Source organism: Sciurus vulgaris, assembly GCF_902686455.1.
Source record: "Sciurus vulgaris genome assembly, chromosome: 8".
Taxonomy (NCBI): domain Eukaryota; kingdom Metazoa; phylum Chordata; class Mammalia; order Rodentia; family Sciuridae; genus Sciurus; species Sciurus vulgaris.
The window spans coordinates 117,459,527-117,486,641 of record NC_136468.1 but is presented as its reverse complement, the minus strand read 5'-3'; the positions used below and the strand labels follow the sequence as shown (position 1 = coordinate 117,486,641).

At 53.8% G+C, this 27,115-nt stretch overlaps 2 protein-coding genes across 8 annotated transcripts; one reads left to right on the top strand and one right to left on the bottom strand.

The window, feature by feature from the left end:
* Nucleotides 1-646: 646 nt before the first annotated feature.
* SELENOM (selenoprotein M) lies at nucleotides 647-3,835 on the top strand. The gene is made up of 5 exons (XM_079151009.1): nucleotides 647-1,570; nucleotides 2,806-2,841; nucleotides 2,965-2,999; nucleotides 3,326-3,404; nucleotides 3,483-3,835. Exons 1-5 carry the CDS (start codon nucleotides 1,442-1,444, stop codon nucleotides 3,639-3,641), a joined length of 438 nt encoding a protein of 145 aa, XP_079007135.1. The 5' UTR covers nucleotides 647-1,441; the 3' UTR covers nucleotides 3,642-3,835.
* Nucleotides 3,836-3,992: 157 nt separating this feature from the next.
* SMTN (smoothelin) lies at nucleotides 3,993-26,525 on the bottom strand. Of its 7 annotated transcripts, none has more exons than XM_079151003.1 (21): nucleotides 26,368-26,525; nucleotides 24,486-24,614; nucleotides 19,864-20,012; nucleotides 19,424-19,517; nucleotides 19,247-19,325; nucleotides 19,055-19,152; nucleotides 17,768-18,088; nucleotides 17,621-17,693; nucleotides 16,937-17,008; nucleotides 16,352-16,855; nucleotides 15,986-16,158; nucleotides 12,749-12,901; nucleotides 12,597-12,672; nucleotides 11,384-11,548; nucleotides 11,223-11,285; nucleotides 10,941-11,013; nucleotides 9,597-9,770; nucleotides 9,270-9,387; nucleotides 8,568-8,719; nucleotides 7,579-7,647; nucleotides 3,993-4,296 (listed from the first exon to the last, which is right to left on the bottom strand). In XM_079151003.1, the coding sequence occupies exons 2-21, from the start codon at nucleotides 24,534-24,536 to the stop codon at nucleotides 4,146-4,148; spliced, it is 2,808 nt and encodes a 935-aa protein (XP_079007129.1). In that variant the 5' UTR covers nucleotides 24,537-24,614; nucleotides 26,368-26,525; the 3' UTR covers nucleotides 3,993-4,145. The 7 variants fall into 7 exon arrangements, with proteins under 7 accessions (XP_079007129.1, XP_079007123.1, XP_079007125.1 ...); XM_079150998.1 differs by having other exon boundaries at nucleotides 4,157-4,296; nucleotides 7,483-7,647; XM_079150997.1 differs by lacking the exon at nucleotides 7,579-7,647.
* Nucleotides 26,526-27,115: the final 590 nt, after the last annotated feature.

Below are 27,115 nucleotides of genomic sequence, written 5' to 3'. Positions count from 1 at the left end.
AGGAGTCTCTAGATTCAGTGGAAAAATGCACAGTGATCCCACAATATCTGCAGGGGATTGGTTCCAGGGCTCCTCCATACTAAAATCTGAAATCCGAGGATATTCAAGTCCCTTATATAAAGTTGGTGTAGCCTTTACATATAACCTGTGCACAACCTCCTGTATACTTTATTTGTGCAATACTAGTGATTGAACTCGGGGTCTTGCACATGCTAGACAAGCACTCTACTACTGACAGCAGTGGCCGTATATTCCTAGCTCTGTTTAGTTTGATACAGGGTCTCTGTAAATTACCCAGGCTGGTTTCAAATGTGAGATCTTTCTACCTCAGAGATTACAGGCATGCACCATGCCTGACTCCATAAATCATAATGCCTAATACAATGTAAACATTATGTTTAGTTGTTAATATTGCATTGGTTGAAATAACAAGAAAAAAATCTGTATGTATTCAGTACAGATGCAATTTTTACTTCCAAATATTTTTGAAAAGTTTTGAAATTGTAGATGGACACAGTACATTTATTTTATTTATTAGTTTTTATGTAGTGCTGAGGATGGAACCCAGTGTCTCACACGTGTCAGTCAAGCGCTCTACCACTGAGTCACAACCCCAGTCCCTCCAAATATTTTCAACTTGAGGTTGGTTGAATCCACAGTTGTGACAAAGGGCTGACTATACTTGCCGTGTTTGCTGAAGGCATGACGAGAGTAAATAGCACTCTGATCTAGTCATCTTTGGCGAGATAAGCACAGAGATGTTTTGGGTTCAAATCTCAGATCCACAAAATACTCTAATTCACCTTTTTGAGCCGTTTCCTAAACTGCAAAATGAATTTTATGGGGCTTGGTAAGGACGAGGTAAGGAATGAACAGATAAGGAAAGCCAGCACTGCCCAGATCCTGTTCTAATCAGCTTTAAGTCTATTAACCCTTTTATTCTCCCAACCCCCGCAAGGTAGTTAATATTTCCTATTATTACAATATGTGCTCTGGGCAATCGAAGCCTTGATCGAAATTTCATTCAAAGAATTAAATGCACAAACAAGGATTCCCCAGGTTTCTGTGACCCTATGTTAAATTCGAGGATGTGACCCAGAAACCCGAGTCTGTCCGCGTTCCGTCTGCACCCTCTGCTGGCGTGAGGTGGCGCTGTCTGGCCGCAGCATGCGGGAGCATCCACACTCATTCGGCAAAAGGAGTGTCGACATTCTCAGGATTCGGCAAGGGAAGATTCGGGCGTCAGAGAAGAGCCAGGACCGAGCCAGGAGCTAGTGGGAGGCACCCGAGCGAGTCAGGGGTGGAGACCTACTGCTGGGGGCGTCGTCTCTGGTAGGGCGGGGCGGGGCCTCTGTCCGAGACCCCGCCAGCCTGCGGGCCCAGACGTGGCGCTGCGGCTGGGTGGTTGGCCTCCAGCCTACGGATCATTTGCTGGGTACCGATGAGCTTCCTGCTGCTATCGCCGCCGGTGCTGCTACTTCTTGCGGCGCTTGTGGCCCCAACTACTGCCGCCACCACCTACCGGCCGGATTGGAACCGTCTACGCGGCCTGGCCCGGGCCCGGGTAGAGGTGAGTGAGCCGGCCCCCAGCCCCGACACCACAGGCCCCCTGCCCCGGTACCACAGCACCCCCACCCTGCAAGCCCACAGCCTTGAAACTACTGTTCGCTCAGGCTCCAGGAACACCCTGACCCCCGACCGTACGTACTCCTTCCCCCCCGAGTGGCGCCAGGACAATCTCTCCCCCTCCCCAGCCCCAGGATGCCCAGCACCTACCTTCCATCCTGGCACCCCAGACCCTTGCCTTGCTCCCCTTCTGACTGGACAGCAAATCCCTGGACAAACTGGCCCAGTCCCTAACTCTTTCCTGATCTGAGACTCTCCTAAGTCTGCTTCTGGGAGCCCAACTTCCCATCCCCCTATCACTCCACTTATTCCCGGAATTCCTCCCCCATTCCTGTTCTAGGGCTTGGTGCTCCAGAGAATCTCTCTTCCTTCTCCTGTGGAGGAATGGCTTTCTGGGCACCTTCCTGCACTATTCAGGAGCCAGGGAAGGGGGCTGGCAACTCCATTATCAATACTTACTATACAGCAGTCCCCTTCAACTTCAGAAAATTCCCCAGCACAGTCTGTCTCACAGTGTGATTTGGACCACCAAAGCTTCTCTCTGAGTCTTAGTTTTCTGTCTGACAAAAATGGGTAGGATGAAGGAAGCTGGAATGGGTGGTCCTGATGGGAAATGGCCTTCCCTCAGGGAATGCATAGAGTTAGCGAATCTAACAAATGGTCTGTGGAGCTGGGCCATAGGTGGCTAGCAAGGTCCCCCGACTCTGCAAGGGGTAGAGTAGGAACCAGATGTCAGGTGCCTCTAGTGGGGGCCCCCAGAGCAGTTCTGAGTTGTTTCCTTCTGGTCTTCTTCTATCTTGAAGTTTCAGGGGCAAAAGACTAGGCCCTGGTCTCAACTTCCTGAAAGGAGCAGGGCTATCTTGTCCATCTCCAGGGGCATTGGGAATTAATGATGAATAGGGTGTTCAGGCAAGAGCCCCAGGGCTGGCAAAACCCCTGTGGATGTCTGGGCCTGCACCTGTTTCCTTAGTTTCTCTAGGTCTGAATTTCTCCACCTGTGGAGTTCCTCCTGCCCACAAGGGACCTTCACCTCCTTCATACCTTCATACCATGGGAAATGCTCTACTAGGGATAACTCAGTCCAACCCAATACAAGGATGAGGATGGAATGGTCTTGGGGGGGGTGTTTGGGGTAAAATATGAGGCACTTCTGATCTATCCCATTGTATCCCCCTCTAGACCTGTGGAGGATGACAGCTGAACCGCCTAAAGGAGGTGAGTTTGAAAGAAGGGGTCTCTGGCTCTGTATTGCTTGAGCCTCTTGGGGAGTGGGCGACATGATCTAAATGATTGGGAGCAGATCGGAACATGTTCTCTGATACTCTGGTTCGTCCCCAGGTGAAGGCATTCGTCACCCAGGACATTCCATTCTAGTATCCTTTTATTCTGGGGAAGGGAAGGACACCTGGGAGAATCTCCTTTTACTTCATAGTTAGAGATGTTATATAGTTTTCATTGGACAAGCAGAATTGATTGGTACTGACTGCCAAGAGGATTCTAAAGTGGTCTTCAAGTTGGGTAGGCAAGAGAGATAGACTAGTGGAGAGAAAGACCCTTTACTTTTGTGAACCCTAATTTCCTTGCGTGTAAATGGGGATCCTATCTGGGCACAGAATGAGCGCTCAGTAAATGCGGCAGTGCTGGCTCCGGAGCCCAAGCACCTTCTGTCCATCACTACTCCCCTTAACACTCCTTTCAGCCACAACCTGGTGATGAAACACCTCCCTGGAGCCGACCCTGAGTTGGTACTGCTGGGCCGCCGCTATGAGGAACTAGAGGTGAGAACTTGGGTGGCGGGTGGGGGCGGAGCGAGAGGCGGGGCTCGGCATGCTGATCCCTCCCCTTCTTCTTCCCAGCGCATCCCACTCAGCGAAATGACCCGTGAGGAAATCAACGCACTGGTGCAGGAACTCGGGTTTTACCGCAAGGCGGCGCCGGATGCGCAAGTGCCCCCCGAGTACCTGTGGGCGCCGGCTAAGCCCCCAGAGGAGGCTTCTGACCGCGCCGACTTGTAGGCCCGGGGGTGCGGCGGGGCTGGGACCACACTGCCAGAGCCCCGGAGACAGAATGAAGCGCTCAGCATCCCGGGAGCACCTCCCTTGCTGAGGGCCGACGCCTCGTCTCCGAGCCAGCAGAAATGGGGTTGGGGAGGTTTTTCCCAACCCCGCTTTCTTCCCTCCTCAGCTCCACTAAATCCCTTCCACCTTAATTGAGGCTCTTCTCCTTCCTTGCTACTGGTAGGTCGGAATAGGTGCTCTGAATACCCTTGGGAGACCTCGCATTCCCAACACCTGGGTGTGGGAGTTGAGGCCTTCCTGGAATAATTCGCAGCCCGGCCCCCTCCCCCAAGAGAGGCAGAGTCAGGATCGTTGAAAACCAATAATTTATCAAAACGCGTGTGTATGCGGAGGAGGGTGTCGCGACAGACAAGGCAGCGGTGGGCAGGAGCACAGGGAGGGGACAGTGCCGGGAGGGTGGGGGCGGCAGCCTGCTGCGAGCTGGCGGTGCTGGCGGTGCGGCTAGACATTCTTGCCGCGCAGGCGCAGCTCATGGCGCCGCAGGTGGTTGTAGAGCGACTGCACGTAGGTGAAGACGCACTTGGGGTCGGGCTTCTTTCCCATGATCATCATGTCCTCCACCTCCACCAAGGGCACGCAGTCCACCAGCATCCTGCAGGGAGGGGGAACGGGGTTGTTGTCAGCATGAGCCTACATTTTGTGACACCCCTCTACCCCGAGGTCTTTTCATTGCTGCACTGTTGGTCTTTGATAAACTCTACTGTTCATCGATTGGGGGAAAAACCTTCCTGGAGGGCAGGAAACTCTGGCCCCACCAGCCCAATCCCAGATATAACACTGCCCGTATTAATACTAGGCAGTTAGAGGAGATTGAGGGGTGGGGGTGGGGACAGAGCATGCCTCATCCCAGTCGAGCAGGTTGTGGGTCTCTTTTCCCAGCCCTCCAGACCTGGGGAGGTCCTGGCTCCAGACCCCAGCCATATTCTCTGAATTCTCCTGCTCACCCTCAGTAACACACCCCAGTGGGCAAAGACTTCTGAGCTGGGCATCAGGAGGGGTGGTGTCATTACTGGCAAATCTTTCTGCATGGCCAGGACTGTGGGCCCCTGATAATTTTCTGTCAGCTTCCTAACCTGGTACTTACTGTCAGGTGGCCTACGACCTCTTATCCTTGCCCCGGGGATAACCCTGCTGCTGGAAATGGAGGCCAAGAAGTGTGTGTGTGTACGTACTCACACGTGCACTTGTGTGCGGTGTGTATAGGAGGGTTCTTTCTTCCCCTGCCCCAGTACTGGAGATTGAACCCAAGGATGCTCTACCACTGAGTTACCATCCCCAGGCGTTTTTTTGTTTGTTTGTTTGTTTTAATTTTGAGATGGGGGTCTCCCTAAGTTACCCAGACTAGTCTCAAACTTGAAATTCTCCTGCCTTAGTCTTCCAAGTTGCTGGGATTATAGGCATGCATCAACACACCCAGCAGGGGTGCAGTTCTTGCATCCTTATCATCTGCCTTGGGTAGAGCAGGGGACACAAATGAGGGTTCCAATCAATACCAATAGACCACCTAGAACACACTCAGGGTTGAGCTGGACCACCCTTCAGAGTGCAAGCTGCACTTTACAGATAGGGAAACTGAGTCACAGAGCAGAGAAGCTGCCCCTTGTTTGTTTTAAGCCTCATAGTTCAGTAGATGCAGGGCTAGACCTGACAGTTTTGGCACCCGAGTAAAGCTCTGTCTTTGCTACTGCAAGATCCCTTTCCCCACTCAAGGGTAAATAGGTTGTGGCTACTATGCAACTGACAACTCCAGAGCTCCAAAGGTGGAGTCTGTTCTCTGGCTTTATTTCCCCTTCTCTCCCAGACCAAGACCTTTTCTGCCTTGCTTCCTCCCGTCTGCCATGCCTGGCACACAGAAAGCACTCAATCAATGTTGCTGAATAAGTCTGCTTTGGCAGGGAAGACCTGGGAAGGAATTGAGCCTGTTTCCAAGACACAGGACACCCCAAGACCACCTCCCACCTTGTACCTTTGCAGTTACACCCAGGCCTATGGTAGGACTGGGACCTATTCTCAGCTCACCTGACACTCGTTCAAGGAAGGAGCCTGGGAGGCAGAAAATCTGTTACAGTCCAGATTCTACTCCTAATCATCTGTGGATGCTAGATAAGGCCTTGACCTGTTCTGTGACTCTGTTTCCTCGTCTTTATAACAGTACAGTCTTTCCCTACCTCATTTGAGATCTTGAAAACAGGATGAGTGAGAGGTTCCTGGCTCTGCTGCTGATGTGCTATGTGCCCTTGGGGTCATCCCTGTCTCACACTGGGCTTGTTCCCTACCTGCACCATGGAGCAGAAACAGCCTCTTCTCTGAAGCTTCTTCAAGCTGGGCTATCTTCCCGGGGATCCGAGGCTTCCTCCCCCAATCTGGAGCCCCCTCCCGCCCTGATGCCTTCCCTGGAGACCTTATAAAGCCATTGTTTACACTGGGGTGCACGGCTTAGGGCTCAGGCTGCCCCAGTGACAGGCCAAACAGCAGGCAACTGGAGCAACAGCACAGCTGAGTCACACTTTCCAATTGGATCAGGCTGCAGTAGGCCCCTTTCCCTCCAGGCTGGCCTGCTGGGCAGCAGTTCCTAAGTCCATATATGACCTGGAGACAGTATCAAGCCCATCTTCTCCTCACCTGCACCTCTGAGTACATATGTGCACATGTGGGCTGTCCTCTACAATGACCACAAACCCCAAAGGGCCTCTGAGTGTACCCTAGTTGGCTCACTCTTCCTGACTCACATTACTTTAGGTAATCCTCTCTGGACCTCTGGTTTTACATCTGTGTACAAAACAGATAGGAAAACAGTGATGGGACAGAAAAGAGCCACTAAATGGGGAATCTGGAACTCCACTTTCTGACCTCAGCTCTGATCTGAACCTCACTCCCAGAGACACTCTAAGCCTACCTCTCCAAGCTCTGAGCTCCTATCTATAATGGGGCAGTTAATTCAGAATCTTAATTTTCTATTGTAGCCCTGAGATGAAATGACCACAGAGGATATGCCATAGCTGGCTTGGGGAATCCAGGACACTCAGCTGGAAACATCTTCCTGTTGAACTGGCCTTATTCCCAAGCTTCCCACCTTGGATCATTCCACCAACTCCCCAGAATCCACACTGGAAGCTTGGAAAGTTTCCTGACCCTCCTGCTTCCTCCCAAACCACATCAGGAAGCCTGTCCCTTCTACTTTTTATGCTGATCTTGGCATCTAGTCCATCTCAGGCCTCATTTGAGGAATGTTCTAGAATACTGACTTGCCTACATATATTCTTCCTCAGTTCAGACATCTTTTAGGATTTTTCTTGTCCTCAGGAAGAACTTCAAACTCCTGACTGTGGCCCTTTCCTCCATTCTTACACTCAAGACTCAAGCTCCTTCTCTTCTGGGGTGTACCATCCTCTCCATCTCTTTCACTACTAGCCCTGAGCATAGACTGATCCCTCTGCCTGAAACTTTATCCCTTCTTCAGCTTGAGATAGTTGTACAGATCCAAGCTTAGTTTACACTTTTGTCAGATAGTCATTCTGGACCTGCAGCCTGGATCAGGAGCCTCCCTTGGGTTTTCCCCCTCATAGTCCTGCTCACCTAGGTCATTGCTGACTATGAATAATGGTTTCACTTGCAGGCCCTGAAATATCAGAAGGTAGGATCCTGTCTGCATCCTCTGCCTTTTATAAGGGCCCTCCAGCATTCCCCAATGCCCCATCCACCTCCCGGGCCCCTCTCTGAGCCCCGATGAGCAGATTCCAGTTGAATCAGGGCAGGTGGGAGAGGCGGCATTTCTCACCGTGGGGCCCCAAGCAGGGGTTAGGACTTTTTGGTTTTTACCAGCCCCTTCTGGACCAGACAGCGGTAGAACTCCTGGATGTACGTGTACACGCACTTCCAGTCAGGCTCTCGAAGCCGCACCATGTCCTCTGTATCCAGGAGCTGCGGGCAGTCCGCATGGGTCCTGGGGAGGGTAGGGGGCCGGGAAGGGGCAGGGGGCAAGGGCCCAGTCAGGGAAGTGGGGGAAGAGGCCAAGAAGACAGAAGGGAGAACAGAGAGACACACACATACACACATAGAGACATGAGTTCAGTTACATTCTTGGTGTGCAGTCTGCTAGCCTCCCGCATGCCCCCTCCCAATTGTGGACGTGCCGCTCACTACCCATCACTAATGGTGTGCAATGCAGACAGGGGTGGGGGGCCAAACCAGTCACAGGTGCAGAGAACTCTTGGGGCAAGCGGGAACGCAGGGTGGGGGGGCAATGGCACTAGCGCCATGGTCAGAGAGGAGGGCTGTGCCCCAGGGAGTGGGGGTGAGGGAGGCGTGAGAGGAGGTGGAGGGAGGAGGAGGAAGAAATCTGGAGGGAACCAGAAAGAGAAGGGAAGAGAAAGAATGATGAAGGAGGGTGCTGAGGGTGAAGTGAGCAGAAGGGGCAACGATTCCAAAGTGGAGGGCTTGCTGATGTCCTATATAAGTCTCTGGCAGCACCTATATAGGCTGCACGGGCACGGTGCCCGGGCCAGGAGCCTCCTTTTGGAATCTCCAGCCGGGATCCCGTGGGAGCAGGAAGCTCTGGTGATAGTGGGAAGAGAGGACGACAGAGAAAGGGAGAAAGGAGGGAGAGGGGCAGAGGGAAGAGGAAGGGAATATGGACAAGGCCACCTGGTGGGCTTTGGCCTGGGCTGGTAGGCGGACCTGCCGCTCCTTCCTTCCGGCGGGCACCTGGCACACTCAGCAGCAGGTGGGTAGGGGCAGAGGAGGAAGGGGACTCTCTCGGGAAGGGGGTCTCAGCCACAGACCCACAGTGTGGCTGGCCAGTTCCAGGGGGTCTTGAGGCAGCTGAGCCGAGCCAACACCCCCAGGGCTGGAGCCCACACTTACTCAGCAGATGAGAAGGCCACCTCAAAGTTCTGGCGCCTGTTCTGTGGGCTAAGCTGCCCATAGTCAAAAGCCTCGGGGAAGAAGTTGTGTACTAGGGCACAGAAGGCCATCCCGTCACTCCAACTGGAGGAGAAGTTCTGGATGTCCACGTGCTATGGGGGGTAGAAGTACTTGTCAGGACCCTGGGGGGCAATTCCTCCATACCCAGTATCCCCCCATATTTTGGCACTCCAGACCTAGGCTCAGTAGTTTGCTCAGGGCTGCACAATAGGTGAGTACTCAGAATGCGAGCTGCCTTCAGCTCAGTCTGTTAACTCCCATGTCTGTGATTTAGGGGGACAGAGCTGTGGAAAGGCATGGTAAGGCCATGGTCATGCCTCCATCACTCCTTTCTTCACTTAGAGAAATTTACCCAGCACCCTCCACAGTGTCACAAGGTGAAGGCTCCAAGAGGTGGGTTAGGCCTTGAGCCATGCCCACCATCCAAAGGGCCTTCCATTAGGCCCTGCTATTTAATCCTTATTCTGGGATCTAGGGCATGTAATGTGTCCACTCTCAGACTCTGTTTCCTTATTCCAGAAGGCTTTCCATATTCACTGCCAGAAGCTGTGGAAATTCACAGGGGAGTGAATTTTCCAAAGAGGGAGGTGTTAAGCTGGGGTCTGAGGAGGCTGCTGAGCTACTTGGCCTCTCAGGGCTCACCTCATAGCCACGGGTCTTGGCTCGGCACCAGTCCAGCAACATCTGCTTGATGCTGTTGGCATTGGGGACACCAAAGCTGGTGGAGCGTTGCACAGCTGCACGAGGTCCACCAGGGCTGCTATGGGATCCATGTTGGGGCAAGATCACAAGACTACAGGTCATCACCTTGGTGGGCCCACCCAAAAGACCCCAAGCCTTGCCTTCTATGATGTTCAGATCCTTCCCACCACAGTTCATCCCTGCTCTACCCACTCCTAGGCCCTCCCCTGCAACATTTGGTCACCAAGCCCAGCTCCAACTTCTCAGTCCTGGCCCTCTGCTGCTCACCCTGTGGCACCCTCTTTCTCCAACTTCTCAATCATGGCCTTGCGTGCTTGAGAAGCTGAGGTCTTGGGCAGACTCTGCGCCTTCATCAGCTCTTTCTTCTTTTCTGCCTGTCGTTTCTCCAGTGCAGCCAGGCTGCCAGGCCTTGGGCTGGCCTGATCCTCACGGTCAAATATGCTGTGGGGTGGGGTGGGGTGGGTGGGAATTACAGGATTAGAAGAGGGCCACTTTGAGCCTCTGCCGCTGCTTGCTGAGGAATGGATCTTATTGTGCACCAGCATCCCCCATACTATTTATCTCCACCACCTGCAATTCTGACCAGTGAGGGAGCAACATTCTTCAAACACCCATTTTACAGAGTACATGGAGGCTCAGCAACAAGAAGTTGGGAGCCAGGGTCTTTTGATCAGACTTGGTCCCCAGGAATTATCTGAGAAGATTCATTGTATTGTCAAGTTATAGGCTTGTTCACAATCTGGGCATTATCAAGTAATAAAAATTACCAGCAGGGTTGGGGATATAGCTCAGTTGGTAGAGTGCTTGCCTTGTGTGCACAAGGCCCTGGGTTCAATCTCCGGCAGCATAGGAAAAAAAAATTACCAGCAGAGTAGTAGTAATGGTAAAAATAACAGCTCACGTCCCTTGAGCCTTTTCTGCGTGCGTTTGTTTGTTTGTTTGTTTATTTATTTTATTTCAGTGCTGGGGATAGAACCCCAGGTCTTCTGCATGCTAGGCAAGTATTCTATTTTTGGGTTACACGCCCAGCTCTCCTATGTACCATTTTAAACTTCACAAAGGGAGGAAGGAACCCATATTATTTCCAATAAAGATGAAGAAACTGAGGCCCTTGGCAGTACTTTGCCTAAGATTTCAGAGGGCATTCTGAGCTGGAACTTGAATGCAGGTTTGATTCAGAGTCCCTGGACTGGATTCTGATCTAACCCAGTTCTTGCCAAGTCTGCCCTCCTCTGTAACATGGGAGTTTACCCCTCACAGAGCTAAGGTGTAAAGGTGCTCTGTGACTTGGGAGGTGGTTTTCAGACAATGGGAAGTGCCAGGAGGCAGCTCAGCATGGTAGGCAGGCTTCTCTGAGGGTTCAGCATTATTGCTGCCATTCAGAACTGGTACACCCTAGGCAAATATCTGGTATCACTGAACATTTATCTCCCCCATGGTGTGACTGAAGATTAAGTGAGACCACAATGCAAGTTTGACACCCACTTTGTCCCTCCTTGGCTATACACCTATCGACCTCACAGTACCTCAATCTACCCATCTGCAGAATGGGTATGAAGTGAGGTAGCCCGTGGCACTGACTCCTCTGTGGTGTGGGGCACCCATGCTCACCTGCCCATTTTCTTGGATGAAGAGGAAGAAGAGGAGAAAGTTTTGGTTTGCACTGTGGTACTACCACTACCATCTGAAAAAAATGGAGAATGGAGTGAGGTGAGGGGCCCTGGGCAGGAGACAGGAGGGAAGGTCGTATGAAGAGACGGTGAGAACTACAGGTAGAGAAGAGAAATTGAGAGCACAGATGAAGACAGTGCTTGAAGAAGAGCCTGAGGAGGCAAGGAGGCGAGGAGACGAGGAGGCAAGTGGCAGGCACAGAGGCACATCAGGCGGCCTTACTCTCCGAGCGCCGCACGAAGCTTGACTCCACTGTGGTGGTGCGGGCCGTCCGTGTGCCATCATCTGGAGAAGTAGATGAAAGAAGGGTATTTAGAGGCACAGGAGGTCAGTGGGGAGGACTTATTTCCACCCTGAGCCCCAAGCCCCACTTGGTCCCTTACTGGAGTGGACGAGCCGCTCAGTCTTGGTAACAGTGCTGACAGCTGAACCATCGGCTGCACGTTGGCTGTGCCTTGTGGTGGTCTCTGTAGCTGTGTTGCTTCGGCCCTCCCCTGGTCGAGCCCGTGCCTCCTGCAGCCGCCGTTCCCGTTCCTTTTCCCGCTGGTCTGGGTGGGGGATGCCCCATGCATACCCAGAAGGGCCGCCCAGTGCCCACACAGCACATATGCACAGGCACACAGGGCACACAAAATGGGGTGGAGGGCAGCTTGTTAGAAACACTAATGACACAGTTGACAGGGGCCTCTCTAGGAGTGTCTGGGGTGAGAGGACAGCTGCAACTTTGCAGGGAATGGGGTATGAGTAGGAGGCAGTGGATTCAGGCAGAAACTAGTGAATATAGAATAACATAACTGATCTCAAACTGGTATTTTGAATCCAAGAAAGAAGTTTCTATAGGAATGAACAGTCGAGTCAGAAGGAAGAATCTAGATTAGAGAGGGAGTAGCTGACTAAACAGTCTGACTGGGCCATTAATGAGTCGTAGGTGGGGAAAAGAGCAGCTGGAGGAAGGATTAACTAGGTCCAGAGAGAGAGTGATTGGAGGTATCTGAGAAGCAATATCATCCAGGGAAAAAGCAGTTGGAAAGAAGCTGGTGAAGGGGGTTAACTGGGCCTAAAGAAGTAGGTAGGTGGGGATAGAGGCTGGGTGGCCATCAGTAGGCCCTGGAGGAGGCAGCTAGAATCAGAAAAGGAGTATCTCCAGAAACTATCTGGAGAAATAATAAAAGAATAGTTGTGTTCAGCAGGGAGTAACAGAGAGAGAAAGTAACTATGTTCAGGAAAGGGGAAGCTGGATGGAGGTAGAGGCTAAGGTGGCTGTCAGTGGACCTCTGGGAGAGAGAAGCAGCTGGGGGGAGGCATATCTGAATTCAGGAAAGTAGTAGACAGTACTTAGAGAAGCAACTGGATCCAAGGAAAGAGTGGCTGAGGGCAGGAGTAACTGGAAGCTGGGTGAAATGGTCAGGGAAAAAAAGCACCTAGGGAAGGGAGCAGCCAGATCCATGGGAAAGAAGCAAGGGAACAGCTGGGTCTAGAAAAGGCGAAGTTGGGTAGGGCAGTTACTAAGCTGGAGCATCTATAAATGGACCCCAGAGTGAGAGGAGCAGCTGGAATAGAGTAGCTGGATCTGGGGTAGGGAAGCTGAGTCTCTACCTCTCTTCCTTTGTTGCAGCTCCCGAAGTGCAGCCCTGATGAGCTTCCGCTCCTCAAAGTCTGTGGCCTGATCCAGCTGCAAATAAAGCTGTCATTGTCTACCAGCAGGTTCCTACCTACTACCAACCCCTAACCCACCAGGTCCATTATACCATCTTGTCAAGGACTCCTTCATCCTCAATGGCCATCAGATCCTCGGCACTCAGAGGACTCCGACCCTCTGGTGCTTTGTCTACCAGAGTCTGCTCAGCACCATTGGCTGCTTCCACTGCAGCAGAAGGGGGCTCCGCTGGCTCTGGCTCCATCTTTATGGTGGGGAGAAGACATGGCCTTTAAGCAGGGATAAGGAAGAAACTCACAATGCCCACAGTGGTCAGAGGGCCATATGCTGGGGTTGCTGGCATAGCCTTGGAAATAACCACTAGCCTGCCAGCCTGCCTGCCCCAGGATGGCTATATTGGTGTCAGACTAGTAAGAGACACTAATAGTCTTGATGTAGGCTTTCCCACATATCCATAATCATATTAATGCAAGTGGTAGTGGCATAATAATGATTTATATTCAGTAACAAACATTTGTATAAGCATTAGGGATTTTAATGTCCTTATTCAACACAAGGAGAAACTGAGGCTCAGGGCAGCTGAATGTTTTGTCCATAGTCCTTCTATAAATGTGATGCAACCTGGGGTCTGAGATAAAGGTAGTATAACTTCTGAACTTGAGTTCTTTTTGCTGTTTTATTCCAAGTCCTTCCCCAGGACAGTTCTTTGGTATCCTGCAGCTCCTGAGACCTGGGACCCTGGGTCAGTGCCCAGGCAGCACATATCCCACCTTCCCTTGCCAAAGGAATTGGACCAGGGCCTGCAGGCTTCTAACCAGGTGTCTGACTACAGCTGCTCTGAGCCAAAACCTCTCCGAAGCTCTCTTCTGAATACTACCTCCCACTCTCCTACCATTGCTGGAAATCATCCTTTAAGGGCTCTGACCTAACCACCCACTTTTCCCAGGACATCTTACTATTGAAGCCAAGGTCCAGCCCAACTATTACAGTTGCTCCCTGTCTGGCAGGGCCTCTCTATCTGTCATAATGGAAAGGAGAGCCGAGGTGGCAGCTGTTTCAGGGAGGCTTGGTCTGGCAGGGTGTGGGGGTGGGGGGTGGGGCTGGGTCATGCCAGAGGATGCCAGGGCAGCTGCCCAGTGCATATGCCTCAGGATGAGTCTGGCACCCTCTTGTCCTGATCTTGGAGCACTAGTACCCTAGTCCCCTGTACAGATAGGTAAACTGAGGCTCAGAGAAGGTGACAGCACATGTAAGGGCACTGAGCAGAAGCAGGACCTACCTCAAAACCACCCGCTCCCACCAGCCAAGAAAGACTTACAAGACTGCTGCTGTGGTTGGGGCCAGTGGAGGAGCGGCGGCGGGTGCTGAAGGCAGGTGGGTGGGCCACTGGGGTCCCAGCATCCTCAGCTGCCTGGAAGAGGGCCTCAGGGTCGGCAGCAGCCAGAAGCAGCTCACTGGGCTCCAGCTCAGGCTCAAGATCCGGCACAAGTGGGACTCCCAGCCTTAGGCTCAATACTTCCACCTGCCTGCTCAATGCATCCAATCGTCGGCTCAGTGCCGCTGTCTCAGCCCGCAATTCTTCAGCCGTCTGGGCCACCGGCTCCATGGCGGCTACAGCTGCCTCAGCTGCCTGGGTCACTGCTGCCCGGCCTGCCTCAGCCACCGCCTGCAGCTCCTCCAAAGCCTGGCCCAACCGTTCCTCAAGGGCTGCAGCCATCTCAGATCCAGGCCCTGGTACACCTGGCATAGTGCTAGAGGGGACTCTAAGGGGTGTAATGGTGGGACAGTAGCAGGGACAGCTGCCTATGGCTGGCAGAATCAGAGTCTTTGCAGCTGATCGGAGGGCGAAGGCAAGGGCAGCAGGCCTGCCCCGCCCCTGCCGGCCTCCCAGCTCACCACCAGCCAGCTGGAACTGCAGCCCAAATAGAAACCTATTCTGGGCTCCTCTGTGGAGGGGACAATGGGGGAGGGGTGGCCTGCCCAAATAGGCCGAACGCCAGGCCTGGTCCTGGCCCTGCAGAGATCACAGACCATAAGCACATCAAGGCTGAATGTATTCTGAAGGATTAATGAGACAAGGACCCCATGTCTCACAGATGAGGAAACTGAGGCAGGGAGCAGGGGAATAGGGCTATTTGAACTACCATGTACATTAGCTATAAGGATTCAATCTGCTAGACTCTAGAGCCAGTGTGCCTTTGCCCTCATGCCGTACCATTTTAGAAATCCTTGAACAGATGGGGTAAATGGAGGCACAGGGATACTGGACTTTGAGCAATCTGCTATAACAACTAACAAGGTACGACTGTAGCTCTGAGATAAATGGACTCTAGCCTGCCCATGGTGCTCAGATCTAATCACCAGTTTTAAGCAAGTGCATTATAGACATGCCATCTGCTCCCCCTAGATGGGGAAACTGACGTTAGTTGGTAGTGCCAGACCCAAGTATCACTGTAGCACTTTCCATTCACTCAAGGGTCTCAGCTCCAACTACCCACTCATAACATCCCACCCCAATTTCTTAGCAGACAGCACTGGGTCTTGCTGTTGGAGGAAAGATGAATTATTGCCCTCTTTCCCTGTCATTTCTGAGAAGGCACTGAGCTGGCTCTAGCCATCTCACCTCCTCCAAAGTCCCATCCAGTCCCTGGTTAGACATACAGGATATTACCTGGGCAGCTGGGCGGCCTGCTGAGGATCCCTTCCCTGAATGAGTTCCTAGCCAGTTGATCCCAGGCTTGGGAATGAATAATGGAAGAATGCAGTGTATTCAGTTCCCGTGGCACCTGCTAGGCTGCTGCCTTACCTGACTGGTGCCCACTCCCCCACCTGTCTGTCCCCCCACAGAGAGGTTGACGCAGATGCTAATCACTAATCTCTAATCTTCTAATGGGTCAGGCTGATCTTGGATGAGCCCATGAGCAGCTCTACACCTCAGGACTGATGTCTAGTGTGGGGTGGGAGCAGGGTCACTGGGCTGCCACAGAAAGAGGGGGGCAAAGACCTACTACCCTCTCTGAGCCTCGGTTTTCCCATCTGTTCATTAGGAATGAATCAACCAATTCTGAACTAAGGATCAGAGATCAGCAAGTAGGAAGCTTAAGGCCAGTACTGAATGAGCTTCATGTACATGCCTAGTGGCTGATACACCAGAATCTGGTCTTAGCTTGGTTACCAACTGGCTAAGGAATCTGCTAGAACAACTGTAACAACTTTCCTTCCTAGGTGTGTATAGTGGGAAAGAAGCAGAGCAGAGAAAACCTGCAAGTCCTACACCCTTAAGCAGTTTGATATGGATGGTGAGCTGGTGGGATGAGGAAGGGCTCACCTTAATGCTGCAGCCTCCTCGGCTACCAGGTGAAGCATGGCTGAAGGTGGTGACATGAGTAACACTGCCCAGCCGCGACAGGGTCCCAGGGCTGCTGACATGGGTGATGGTGCTCTTACCACCACTGCTGGTGCTGAGGAGTGTGGAGGGTGCCCGCAGCCCCAGTGTCAGTTCTGGGTAGGGAGAAGGGCTACTGTCAGGATCTGATGGGGTGATGGTGGTGCCAACCAAGGTTGGTGGCACTCTTATTCCCAGCACACCCTTTGGAGACACCCTGAGCCCTGGCCACAGCACCTGTCCTCCATACAGAGCTGGGTAGCTGCAGGCACTCATCCCCAGTAGTGGGGAGACAGTGGGGAGGCCTACCTGCCCTCTGGTTGCCTGTGGGCAGCACCACCCGGCCCGTGGAGGCCTGGCCACGGCCATCCTTGATCTCGATGGTGAATGTAGTCTTCATACTGCTCCCTGGCTCGGCAATACCGATGGCCACGGGCAGCTGGGTACTAGGCTCCTCTGAGCAGGCCACGGGCCCCCCTGCTCCGTTTTCAAGGGACCTGGCAGCCAAGCCCCGCCCCCTGGGGCCCTCCTCTTGGGTCAGGGGCTGGGCTGTTCCTCTTTGCTCCTTGCTGAACCGGGAGGAGGTGTCACTGGGGCCCTGAGAGGAGGAGCTGTTAGAGGAGGCAACAGGGGTGGTGCTGATGAAGGAGGGGCCCAGGAGCTTTATTGGAGTTGGGGAACCTAAGGCCGCCCGGGGTGGGCCATCCTGGAGTCTGGCAGCTGTGGGAGAATTGGATGTGAACTTGCGGACACGGTCCCTCACAGAGCCAGCCCGCTGGAATGGGGAAGGTCCGCTGGCAAGAGGAGTGGACTCTAGAAAGGACAGGAAGGCTGTTAGTGGCTGAGTGAGACAGGGACTGCCCAGATCCTGGGGGTGCTGAGAATAGGTAGTACCTTGGTTCTGGGCTGGCTGGCGAGGGCTCAGTACAGATAAGGAGCGTTGGCAGGGTGGGAGACTAGCCAGGTCTGGCAGGTTCAGGAGTGGGTGGTAGCCATGTAGGGGAAGAGAAAGAAGAGTGGATGGAGTGGGCCCACTTCTTATATTCCTCTCCTCTACATCTCTGTAGGCCTCCCAACATCTTTGTGTACCCCAAACTTCCCCACCCTCTCCTACATCACCCAGTACTAAGACCTTGCTACTCAGTCATATCTCTCCTATAGGCAGTCACTTCCCTTGCCTCCTACCCTGACCCCAGGGTGACTTGGCTACTCCTGAGGGCCAGGGCTAAGCCTGGGCTGGAGGAAGGGTGTCCAGATCCTCCTTGCTGATGGGGAAAGCAGACAGCCCCCCTGGCCAGCACTGCCCATGACTCTGGCTGGGAGATGGGCGCACTCCCTTATTGGGAAAAAGAATGTGCCTGAGGCCCGTTGCCTTTCAAGGCTGCAGGGAGGCCTCTGGCCATGGGTGGCAGGGGTGGGCCTGGCCAGGGGCGGGGACACCTCAGGGGCAGTCAGGGATTGCCTAAACCTGAGAAGGCTGCAACTATTCAGGCATCAGAGCTCAATCTACAGACAGGGAAAGGAAGTCTGGCGCAGGGGAAGGCAGATGCCTATAGCTACCCCTGCTGGAACCCTCACCTGCTTTTTTTGTATTGGAGGGACCTCTGGTGGGGCCCTGGGCAGTAGGAGCCTCTATGGGCCCAGGCAGGAGCTGCAAGGGAGACATGACATAAGTCATCCAGATGGAGGGTCTCGCTTGGCATCCTACCCCTGTACCGTACTCACTTTGTTGACCACCTGCCCCTCAGTGCTCAGGGTGGCTGGTGACTCAGGAGAATCAGGTCTAGGGGCTCCTGAAGGGCTAGGAGGTGGCTCAGGGCTGCCTGGAGCCTCGGCAGCAGGGCACTGGGTTCCAGCAGGCTCAAGTGGAGGCTCAGGAGAAGCAGTGGTAGGTGAACTGTCAGGTGAGGCTGATGAGCTAGGTGTGCCCCCAGGTGGGGCTCTCAGCAGGAGCGTCACTGTGGTCACATCCTGGCTGGTGGCCTCAGGAATTGGGGTTGGCTTTGGGACCTCTGCTTGCTGCTCTTGTTCCTTGGCCTCTGATACCTGTGGGGGACCCATAGGATGCAACCAAGGCTTTCCTACCTTGAGTGCTACCCCTAACCATGGAGGGCAAGGCTTGCAGGTGCCCAAGGCAGGGCATGCAAAGCAGAGGGGCTGAGCCTGGCTTCCTGTGGACACCTGCACAAAAATGGGGCAGTCACTGATCCTTACTTCCCAGTCTCTTGGCATGCCTAGCCAAAGCTGATTCAGAGAGGACCAGATCCTAATGTTAGTGGTTGGAAATGGTAGCAGATCTGTTGGGGATTCGTGGCTTTTGGGGATTCGTGGCTTTAAGAGATCCCTGGAGCAGAGGCCCCTGACCCTGACCTCAGCCTGTTTAATCAGTGAGTAGGTATAGAAATCTGCCAGGACCGATGACTCAGCGGCCTCTGCTGGCCATTAAGGGGATCTACATGGCCCAACGTTTTACCAGCACTCCTTGAAGAGAGAGCTCTGACTCTGTGAACAGTGCTCCAACAATTAGCTGGGACCTGACAGGCAGGCCCTGGTGAGTCAAGGTAAGGATGCTGGGGGGTAAGGGGCAGCCTGGGATGAGTTTAAGGAGGGGAGGTAACAGGGTTAGGTTTGCATTTCTGCAAGATCCCTCTGGCTACTAGGAGCAGGCTGCATGGCAGGAATGGGGTTAGAAAGTAGGAATGGAGGTTGGAGAGGAATCTGTGTATCAATAAAGGTGGTAATGGGGAGGGGGTGGGAACTTGTGAGCAGTGTAAACAGGCTGGGTTTGAGAGGAAGGCCTGGATAGAAACAAAGTATGGAGTAGAAAACATGTGGCCAGAATTTGCCTGAGAGAAGGGGCAGAGGCCTGAGAACCCCAAAGTCTTGCAAACACAGTCTGGGGCCCTTCCTTAATAGTCAAATATCAGTGTAGCAGACACACAGGTGCTCTGTACTATTGGCATCTGTGGGACAAGATACTGAGCCCCTTCCTGCCATGCCCATGTGCCTTACCTCATGCCGTTCCAGCCTGTGTGTTGACCGCCCCTTGCTGTCTTCTCTGGAGCCACTGTTGGAATGCCTGCTGTACAACCTCCCAGCCACAGTGGCGGCTGGAAGGGCAGAGGCAAGTATCAGGCGAGTGGCTGGGAGGTGCTGTAGGCAGCACATAGCAGGGCAGTGGTGGAGCCAGGATAGGGCACGTACCCTCAATCTCCTGAGCCCGTACACGGCGGATGGCAGCTCGGATCAGCTTGCGTTCCTCGTACTCACTAGCGCCTCGCAGCTGGGGGTGAGAGGCAGGCCATGGGTTTTAGGCTGTAGAGTCAAGGTCTTCACCTTCCCTATCCCAGTCCTGTTCCCATCCCTTGCCCTGAGCCATACCAGTGTGGTCAACTCCTCCACATCATTCATGGACTCTAGCCGCCCTGCTAGTCGTGCGAGGGCAGCCCGCTGTTCGGTTTCCCGCTGCTGAGAGCTGCAGAGATATCATGACTATAATTCTCACTGCCAAGGCCAGGTCATGGAGGATATGGGCTAAAGGGAGGGCCAGGACAGGGTACCCAGGAACTTGGCAGAGGGATATGTAGCTGCCTGTGCAGACCCTCTGACTACACACTGATACACGATGCCCCTGGATGTGGGAACTAACACTGCATGTTCAGACATAATGTCCACACCAGTGTGGTTGGGACACCACCATAATACACGACCACAGACATAGCTGTATTCACACCTGCCTACACATGAGTTGAGCCCTGATACATACTTCCCTTCTCACCTGCATTTCCAATGTAACCCCCACCCCAAACCCTGCCACTCACTGCAACCAGTTCTCCTTGTTGTCCTGCCGCTCTGCACGGAAACGTTTGGATGCCAGAGCCTCCTCCTCTCGTTCCAGCTCCTGCCGCTGCAGCTCCCGAATGGCTGAGCGGATCCTCCGCCTTTCTGCCAGATCTGCTGTGACCTCTAGCTGCAGGGTTGGTGGGGTAAGGGGTAGGTCATTTTGGCAGGCAGGGATAGAGGGCTGACACCAGCTGCCCACGGCTCTGCCTAGGGCACAATGAATAGCCTGTGTCCACTTTGTCTGCTCCAAGCCCTTCACCGTGCCTGACCACCCACCCAGGGCAGAATTCTCAGGGGGAGACCCAGCTCACAGCACCAGGGATCCTGGGGAGCCTGCTGTGTATTGTGGTTCACAGAGCACCAACTGTAAATGAGCAGCCCACCTGTGTCAGGTGCCAAGCAGTCAAGCACTCTTTCCTGTTATTTGACTCCTTCCCCTCAGAGCCCTTCATCAAAACCCCAAGACTAGAGAGCCACTGCAGAAGAGAGGTCACTCCTGTGAGCCATTAACACAGTCCCTGAGAGGGAAGGGTGATTTGGGTAGCTGGAGTACCTCTGTGAGCAGGGAGACTCCCACAATTCAGTCCCAGAGCACCACAGCCTTGCTGGGGAAACAGGGGTAGGGGCTGATGCTCAGGAGTCCTAGCTACTTGTCTGGCTGGGGGTTATTCCCCCTCACACACACTGTCCTAATCCTAGACACCATTGAAGGAACCAGGGCCCAGAGTGGGAGGGCAAGCTCCACACAGAGATAAGGCAGCTGGTCTAGAGGCTACCCAGAATCCTAGAGAGGAGGGCAAGGGGCAGGGCATTTTGGCAGGCAGGGATGGTACCACCAGTTTTTTAGCCCTAATAGCCCTTAGTGGTATCTAGTTTAACCAGGTCCAGAAAAGGGCATGTTCTCTGGATTGAGCTAGCTAATCCTTGTGGTTCTCTGACACCACATGATAGAGGCCCCCACCCCAGAACTCCCTTGTGTAGTTCAAGGGAGAAGACTGATCCATGGCCCCCAGGAAGAAAGTGGCAGATAAGCCTCCAATGTGGGTCTGATAGCCAGATAGAAGCAAGTAAAGGCAGGTGATTCTTTTATCCCTATCCCCCAAACCACTCAGGGGTAGAGGCAAGGAACCCTCCATTCCCCTTCCTTTTTAGGCTCCCCCTTTATCATTTCTTCCTGATCAGTGGGGGAGTGGGGTGGTTGGGGTGGGGGTGAGCTGGAGATAGGTTTCAGCAGGGAGTGTGGGCTGGCCCAACTCTGCCATGAGCCAACTTATCCTAGACTGACTAGTGGGGAAAGCCTTGGGGTACAGAGTCCTCAAGGTTCCATATTCCTGAGGAGCTATGGTAGGGTCTAAGCCCCAGTCAAGTCCTGGCAGAGTGGTGAGGGGCACACCCCTCAACCTCTCTGTATTTTTGTTTCCTTTATTTGCTGTATCAGACAATGGCCCTCACCTCAAGGCAGAGGATGGGGATGGAACAGTGACTCAGGTCTCCCTTGCATATGCAATATGTAGATGCAATAATTATCAACCTTCCTGCTTGGTTCTAGCTAGTCAGCAGGGAGATAGAAGAGAGGGTAAATGGGAGGGACAGGACACATGTATTGAGAATCTGTGTCAGACATGATAATAAGCCCTCAGTGTCTGGACCTCACAAATATCCTAGATACATTATTATTCCCATCTGAACAAAAGAGGAAACAGGTTCAGAGAGAAGTGATTTGCTTACCTGAGTCAGAATTTGAACCCAGGTCTCTCTGACTCCAGGGCCTGTCCCAGATAACTATGATGCTGGGGTCTGTGTGTCATGGTGGGGAACCTCTAGGACCCTGGAACTGTGTGTTGGGGATCCGTTTACCTTGGACTAGGATTCCTAAGCCTAAGGGGCTTATTATGACAGAGGGAGGGAGAATGAGGCTACAACACTTAAAGATTGGGGATCTCAGGGGATAGCAGGTTCAGCTGCTGCTGTGCAGAAGGTAAAGAGCCCAGTGGGGGCAATGACTAACTCTTTGTCTCCTGGGTCACCATTTCCAATGAGCTAGGCTCTAGAGATGGGGTCCTTGTCCCAGAAAAGCCTGATGAACTTGGAAGCCCTAGTTGCCTCAGGGTCCTGATCTAGAAACTGGGAGCCTCTCTCTAATTCCCCCAAGTGGGTGGGACAGGGCTGAGGGATGGAACTCATTCCACTGGTCACCCCCTGGCATGACCCTTCCCTTTGGGCCTGTGGGCAAAGGTCGGTCCACAGAGTCCACAGTGTCCCTGTTGTGTGGCCTGTGTTCCCCACCCTCTCAGGAACCACCGCTGTGTGTGGAGGGGGCTGTGGGAGGGAGGGAAGGAAGTACAAAGAGCCATTGTCCACCAGGGGAAAGGGGAAGGAGATGGGGCGGGTTTCCGAAACTGCCCAGTGAAATTCTCCTGGGAGGAAAGAGGGTGCTTCCTCCTCCAGGGGGGCCGGGCCTCCCGGTACTTTCTGCTCTCCTTGCTGGGGCGTCTGACAGGACCAGCATCTCTCTGTGCCTTATTCTCCCCACCTGCACAACCCAGGAGACTCCAGGTATTTGCTTAATCCCAGGACCTCAGTCGCCCATCCGGGACCCGCCAGCAGTGGAGCGAAGCCGCGCCAGGGGGCGCTGAAGGTCCAGAGGCTCCAGAACCGCCTATGCTCGCAGGGCCCGCCCACGCGTCTCCCACAGCCTCACGCTAGGCGCCCAGGGGGGAATCAGACAGGAAGCCCTTCGCCGCCCCCTGCTTTAATGTCCCTATCTACAGAGAGAAAGCAAAGTTTCATAGAAACTAAGCTGCTTCCACAGGTCACCCAGCAAGGGTGTTGGAGTGCGAACTCTGAACCCAGGACCTAGGCGGAGGGCATCCGGGCCTGTGGCGGAGGGGCAGGCGGGGTGCATGTCCTCAGGCGCCCCCATTCCATGCAGCCCAACGCCGGGTCCTCAGGAATGTGCGAGAGCCGAGGCCGGAAGCAGCTGCCTGGTTCCCGAGTCGGTTGGGGTGCAGGGCGGACGGAGCGAGCCCAACTTTGCCTTATAAGGCCCGGCCCCGCGGGGAGGAGCCCGGCTCGGGACGCCCCGGTTCCTGCCACGAGGCCGGCGAGGGCCGGGCGGGCTGGAGCACGGGGCGGGACCCTCAGCAGGGCCGGTTGCAGAAATGGCGGGCGCCCCGGCGGCGGAGGAACTGGTCTCCGGAGTGGGAAAGACCTTGAGCAGCACCGCGGTCCTGAGACGAGAGGCGGGGTTTCGTTTGTCCTTTCCCAGGGAGGGTACAGGGTGGACCAATTTCCATTACTACTTCCAGTGCCCAAACCTCACATGAGTGGGGGATGGCGGCTGGAAAACCCTGAGCCTCAGAGTGGACCCTGGAGTTGGGAGTTCGCGGGACCAATCCTGGCTTTCTCTCTGCAGCGCCCTGACTTCCTGAGGAGAGAGAGAGATCTGACCAGTAGCCACCTTTGGAAACCCAACCCCATCCCTTCTAGTCTGCACATAGCAGTGACGACGGGTGGCAGCAGAGAGAGTCTGAGGCACTGATCTGAGGACTCACAGGCATAGTGCCTTGAGGAGATCACAGCTGGACTGCAGGGTAGCTGGCTTAGGCTGGGTGGCCCCATCCTCTGCCTTCAGGGAGCAACATAGGGTCATTAGTCTTTTACGAAAAGTAAATCTTTAATTTTCTTCTCTGGACAAGAGTCAGGGTCTTAGGGGGTGGGACTTCAGCCCTTCCCCAAATGTACTGGTACTTGGTTCTCTGGTGGTCTTATTACTTCCTTACTGCGTTCCTCCACTGCCTTTCTGTACATAGGAGTAGGAAGAAACTGGGAAAGGGGATGTAGTGGACCCATCCTGCCTCCATCCCACGATCTGGGCTCACACCTCATTCCACCTGTATGCCAACCCTAGGACCTAGATTTTGTGTTCATACACACTTCCTTCCCCCATTTTACAGATAAAAAAACTGAGACACTGAAAAATGACAGACCAGAAGTCTGACAGACAGAACTCATAGAGGCCCACAAAGACTTTCTCGTGCATTTTTCCAGCCTTGGCTCTCCCAGGATTCTTGGTCCCCCATAACCCTCTCTGGGGTCTGGATCTTGGTATAGCTCCTAACTGCATGCTTTTGGGCAGGTGACTTCACCTCTCTGAGCAGCAGTGTCCTGGCTCCTGGAGCTACTGTGACTATTTTGTGAAATGGTGTATTGAGCACCTAGCCTGCCCCGCACTGTGCCTTGGCATTATTAATCATTGCCGCTACCTTTATTATACAGCTTTCACGGGTAGACACTGTCCAGGCTGTTGCTCAGCAGAGGCAGATCCAGCCTCCCCACACCTGTGACTACACATGGGCAAGTACCAAGTAGTTACTGTTTAAACAGGTGGTGGCAGTGGGGGTTGCTGGGAAGGACCAGGCTTTAGCACCTGGAACAGATAGGCACATGCCACAGGGGCCTCTGCATCAGCCACATGGAACCAGCTTGGCCCCGTTCCTTTGACCCCTCCCCCATGATCTCTTACTGTTAGCTCAGAGGTAGCTTTGACTGATCTGGCCTAGTATGCCCACCCCACAGTGGGGGTCATTGGGCCACTTACCAGTTTCCGGAGGGCTCCTTCGTCCAGCCCGGCTAAGGCCTCGTCTGCCATCTCACTGGCCCTTAGCTCCGTCTGTTATCTCTTGGTGAGATCCTCAATGCCTAAGGCACCTGACACCAGCTCAGAATTCTGCAGGGGACAGACATCAGTTAGGACTATCGGGGCTTCTAGAAAACTACAGGCACTTAAGCCTGTGCCTCAGTTTCCCTCTAACCTGTGACCATCCATTGCTGTCCTATCCTTGCTATCCCATTCGTGATGTGCCTTCTGGCTGGGAGTTGTCCTCTATCCTAGGGTAGTGTGCTGGAAAACCCACCAAACCAAGAATAGGCATGCCTGTCCCAGCCTTGCCAGCTCATCTACTAGTGGCACAGGATGGACCCTCATCCCATTTAAGTCTCAAACAGGGAGGTCAGGGACCTGAATTGAGTCCAGCAAGGCCCACCCAATCTGTACTCACCGCCAGGGGGTGCACACAAGTCTCCACAATTTCCTGCCCCACCCTCCCATCTCCACAGTCTGCCCAACCCCCATCCCCACCTACTCCACAAGCTCAGCCTCTGGCTATGGGCTTGGCCTTGATGCCACCATCACTCTCATTCCCCCAGGTACAGGAGCTACTAAACTGTGTCTTCTAACTCTTGGGAGTCAGCCCTCTGGGCACACAATTCTCCACTCCTCTCATTCCCCTGATGCCAACTGTTCTGACCTTCTGAAGCCAGGCGTCCAGGCACCCAGCTCCTTCTACCAGTCATATACTTAAACAGTTCCTTTTCTAGCTGAAAGTCCCTTCAGAATCTAACCCATCCAAACTCTGGACTTTAGGCAAACAGGATCAGAGAGGGCCAGGGATTTGTTACAGGGACAAGGAAGAACCCAAAGATTCAGAGGACAGGAAAGGATACAATAAAAATATTGGTCACAACTTCTGAAGCACCCTTCCAAAGTGCCCCCAGGAGTCCAAGGCATTCCCCCTTGCCCCATCACTATCCATCAAAATGGACCCTTAAATTATGATCCAGCCTCCTAGCCCAACTCGCTCCTTCATCTTGTAACCCTAATGTCTTTCTGGAAATCAAAAGCCCATGGCCCAGCACACCTAGGTGCTTTGTTAATATATGGTGACTGAAATGGTTCCAGGATTTCCACCCCACTTGTTGATTCATCCCTCAACCATCCCCTTCCTCTCTCCAGAACAGTCACTTAGCTAGTCACCCCAACTGGTGAATGGGTCCTGGGAAGTCCTAAACTCCACAGTTGGGGTTTGTCACACCTGCTTGCTCAGTTCACTGCTTGCTTCTCCCATCCTCGGGGCTCAGATGGGGTCAACTTTGTAACCCTTGCCTGTTCCAGTTCTTGCCTATTCTCTATTTTGTCGGAGGTTACACCCCACCCCCCCCACCGCTCACCCCAAGAGGATCACTCAGTGGTTACCGCCAGTCTTAGGTTCCATGAACATTCTGTTTCCTCACGTTTTTTTCTTTTGAGGGGTTGGGGTTCCTAGTATCTAATCTAGGACACCCAGGGGTCTGTGAGAAGTCTTTTCCTTCTCAGAAATTCCTGCTGTTGCCCCTCACTGGTCCCATGAATCCTTAATCATACAGTCTGGGGGCCCTGGAGATTGCAAGGGGCCTCAAGTTTGTAGGCGCTTCCTCAAGGTATGTCCCCATCCCCCATAGACTAGAGCTCCTGGGGGTCGAGGAGCCTCTTGAGGTAAGTGGACGTTTTCCTCTATGGCTCAGAACCTTTTCCTTTGACTTGGAGCTCCCATGATTGGGTGAGCTCCCACGTATGGGAGTTCCAGAACCCCTGTCCAGATATCCGGGTTCCACCCTCCGGACCCGTCGGGGGTCCTGGAGCGCCCGGAGGTCCGCACACCTACCTTTCAGTCCAGCCCGTCTGTGCGGCGTGGCCTCAGTTTAGCTCGTTCCTGACCCAATAGATGGATTATAGACCGTCCGGCGCAAGGCGCCGCAACCGGGATTCCACGTTTGCTCAGCAACCGTCCCCTGGACTCTGCTTGAGCTGTCCGTCCAGCCGCGCCAGCAGCTTCGCTGGCCCCTCCCCGCCCTGACGCAGCAGCCAATTCTTGGTCGGGTCCCGCCCACCCTCATGCCCCATTGGGGAAATTCAATTTGACGGCCACGCCCCGAAGAAAGCCCCGCCCATCGCGGGCCAGTGGTGTTGGGTATTGTAGTCTTGGAGCTATCGCGGTTGTGTCTTTGGCGGGTCTGGTGGGCGTCGGTAGGTTAGGTACAAGCTCTATGCTAAAGTCGAGGAGGGTGCCCCGAGTCGGGGTAAGTGGCCTGGAATCATACGAATCTTAGAGCCATCAGTACAGCCCTTCCCCGCCCTTCTCTTTGTTCGTGAGACCACGTCCCCTCCCTCGACTCCACCCACTCCCGGCGTCAATGCTCAAACTCCGGCGCCGCCCCCAGGCCACTTTCGGGACACCTGGTCTGGGCCACCTCAGAGCAGGAACTGAGTGACCAGCAGCACCTTGACCCTGTGTTGGACTGCTTGGGACCATCTGAGATGGAGCAGGATGAACCACGCTGTACGTCCTCCCCTGTGCAAACACCTTTGCACAGATACTGCCTTCACCTAGCATGCTTCTCTCAAACCCTTAT

Bases quoted from the DNA above. Each gene is read 5' to 3' on its own strand.
- SMTN (XM_079151003.1), bottom strand. From the start codon at position 24,536: ATGGCAGACGAGGCCTTAGCCGGGCTGGACGAAGGAGCCCTCCGGAAA. The intron at 17,694-17,767 runs GTGAGTACGGTA...TCTCCCTTGCAG, and splicing joins AGGGGCAGGTGGTCAACAAA to CTCCTGCCTGGGCCCATAGA. The intron at 8,720-9,269 runs GTGAGCCCTGAG...TACCCCCCATAG, and splicing joins CCAAGACCCGTGGCTATGAG to CACGTGGACATCCAGAACTT.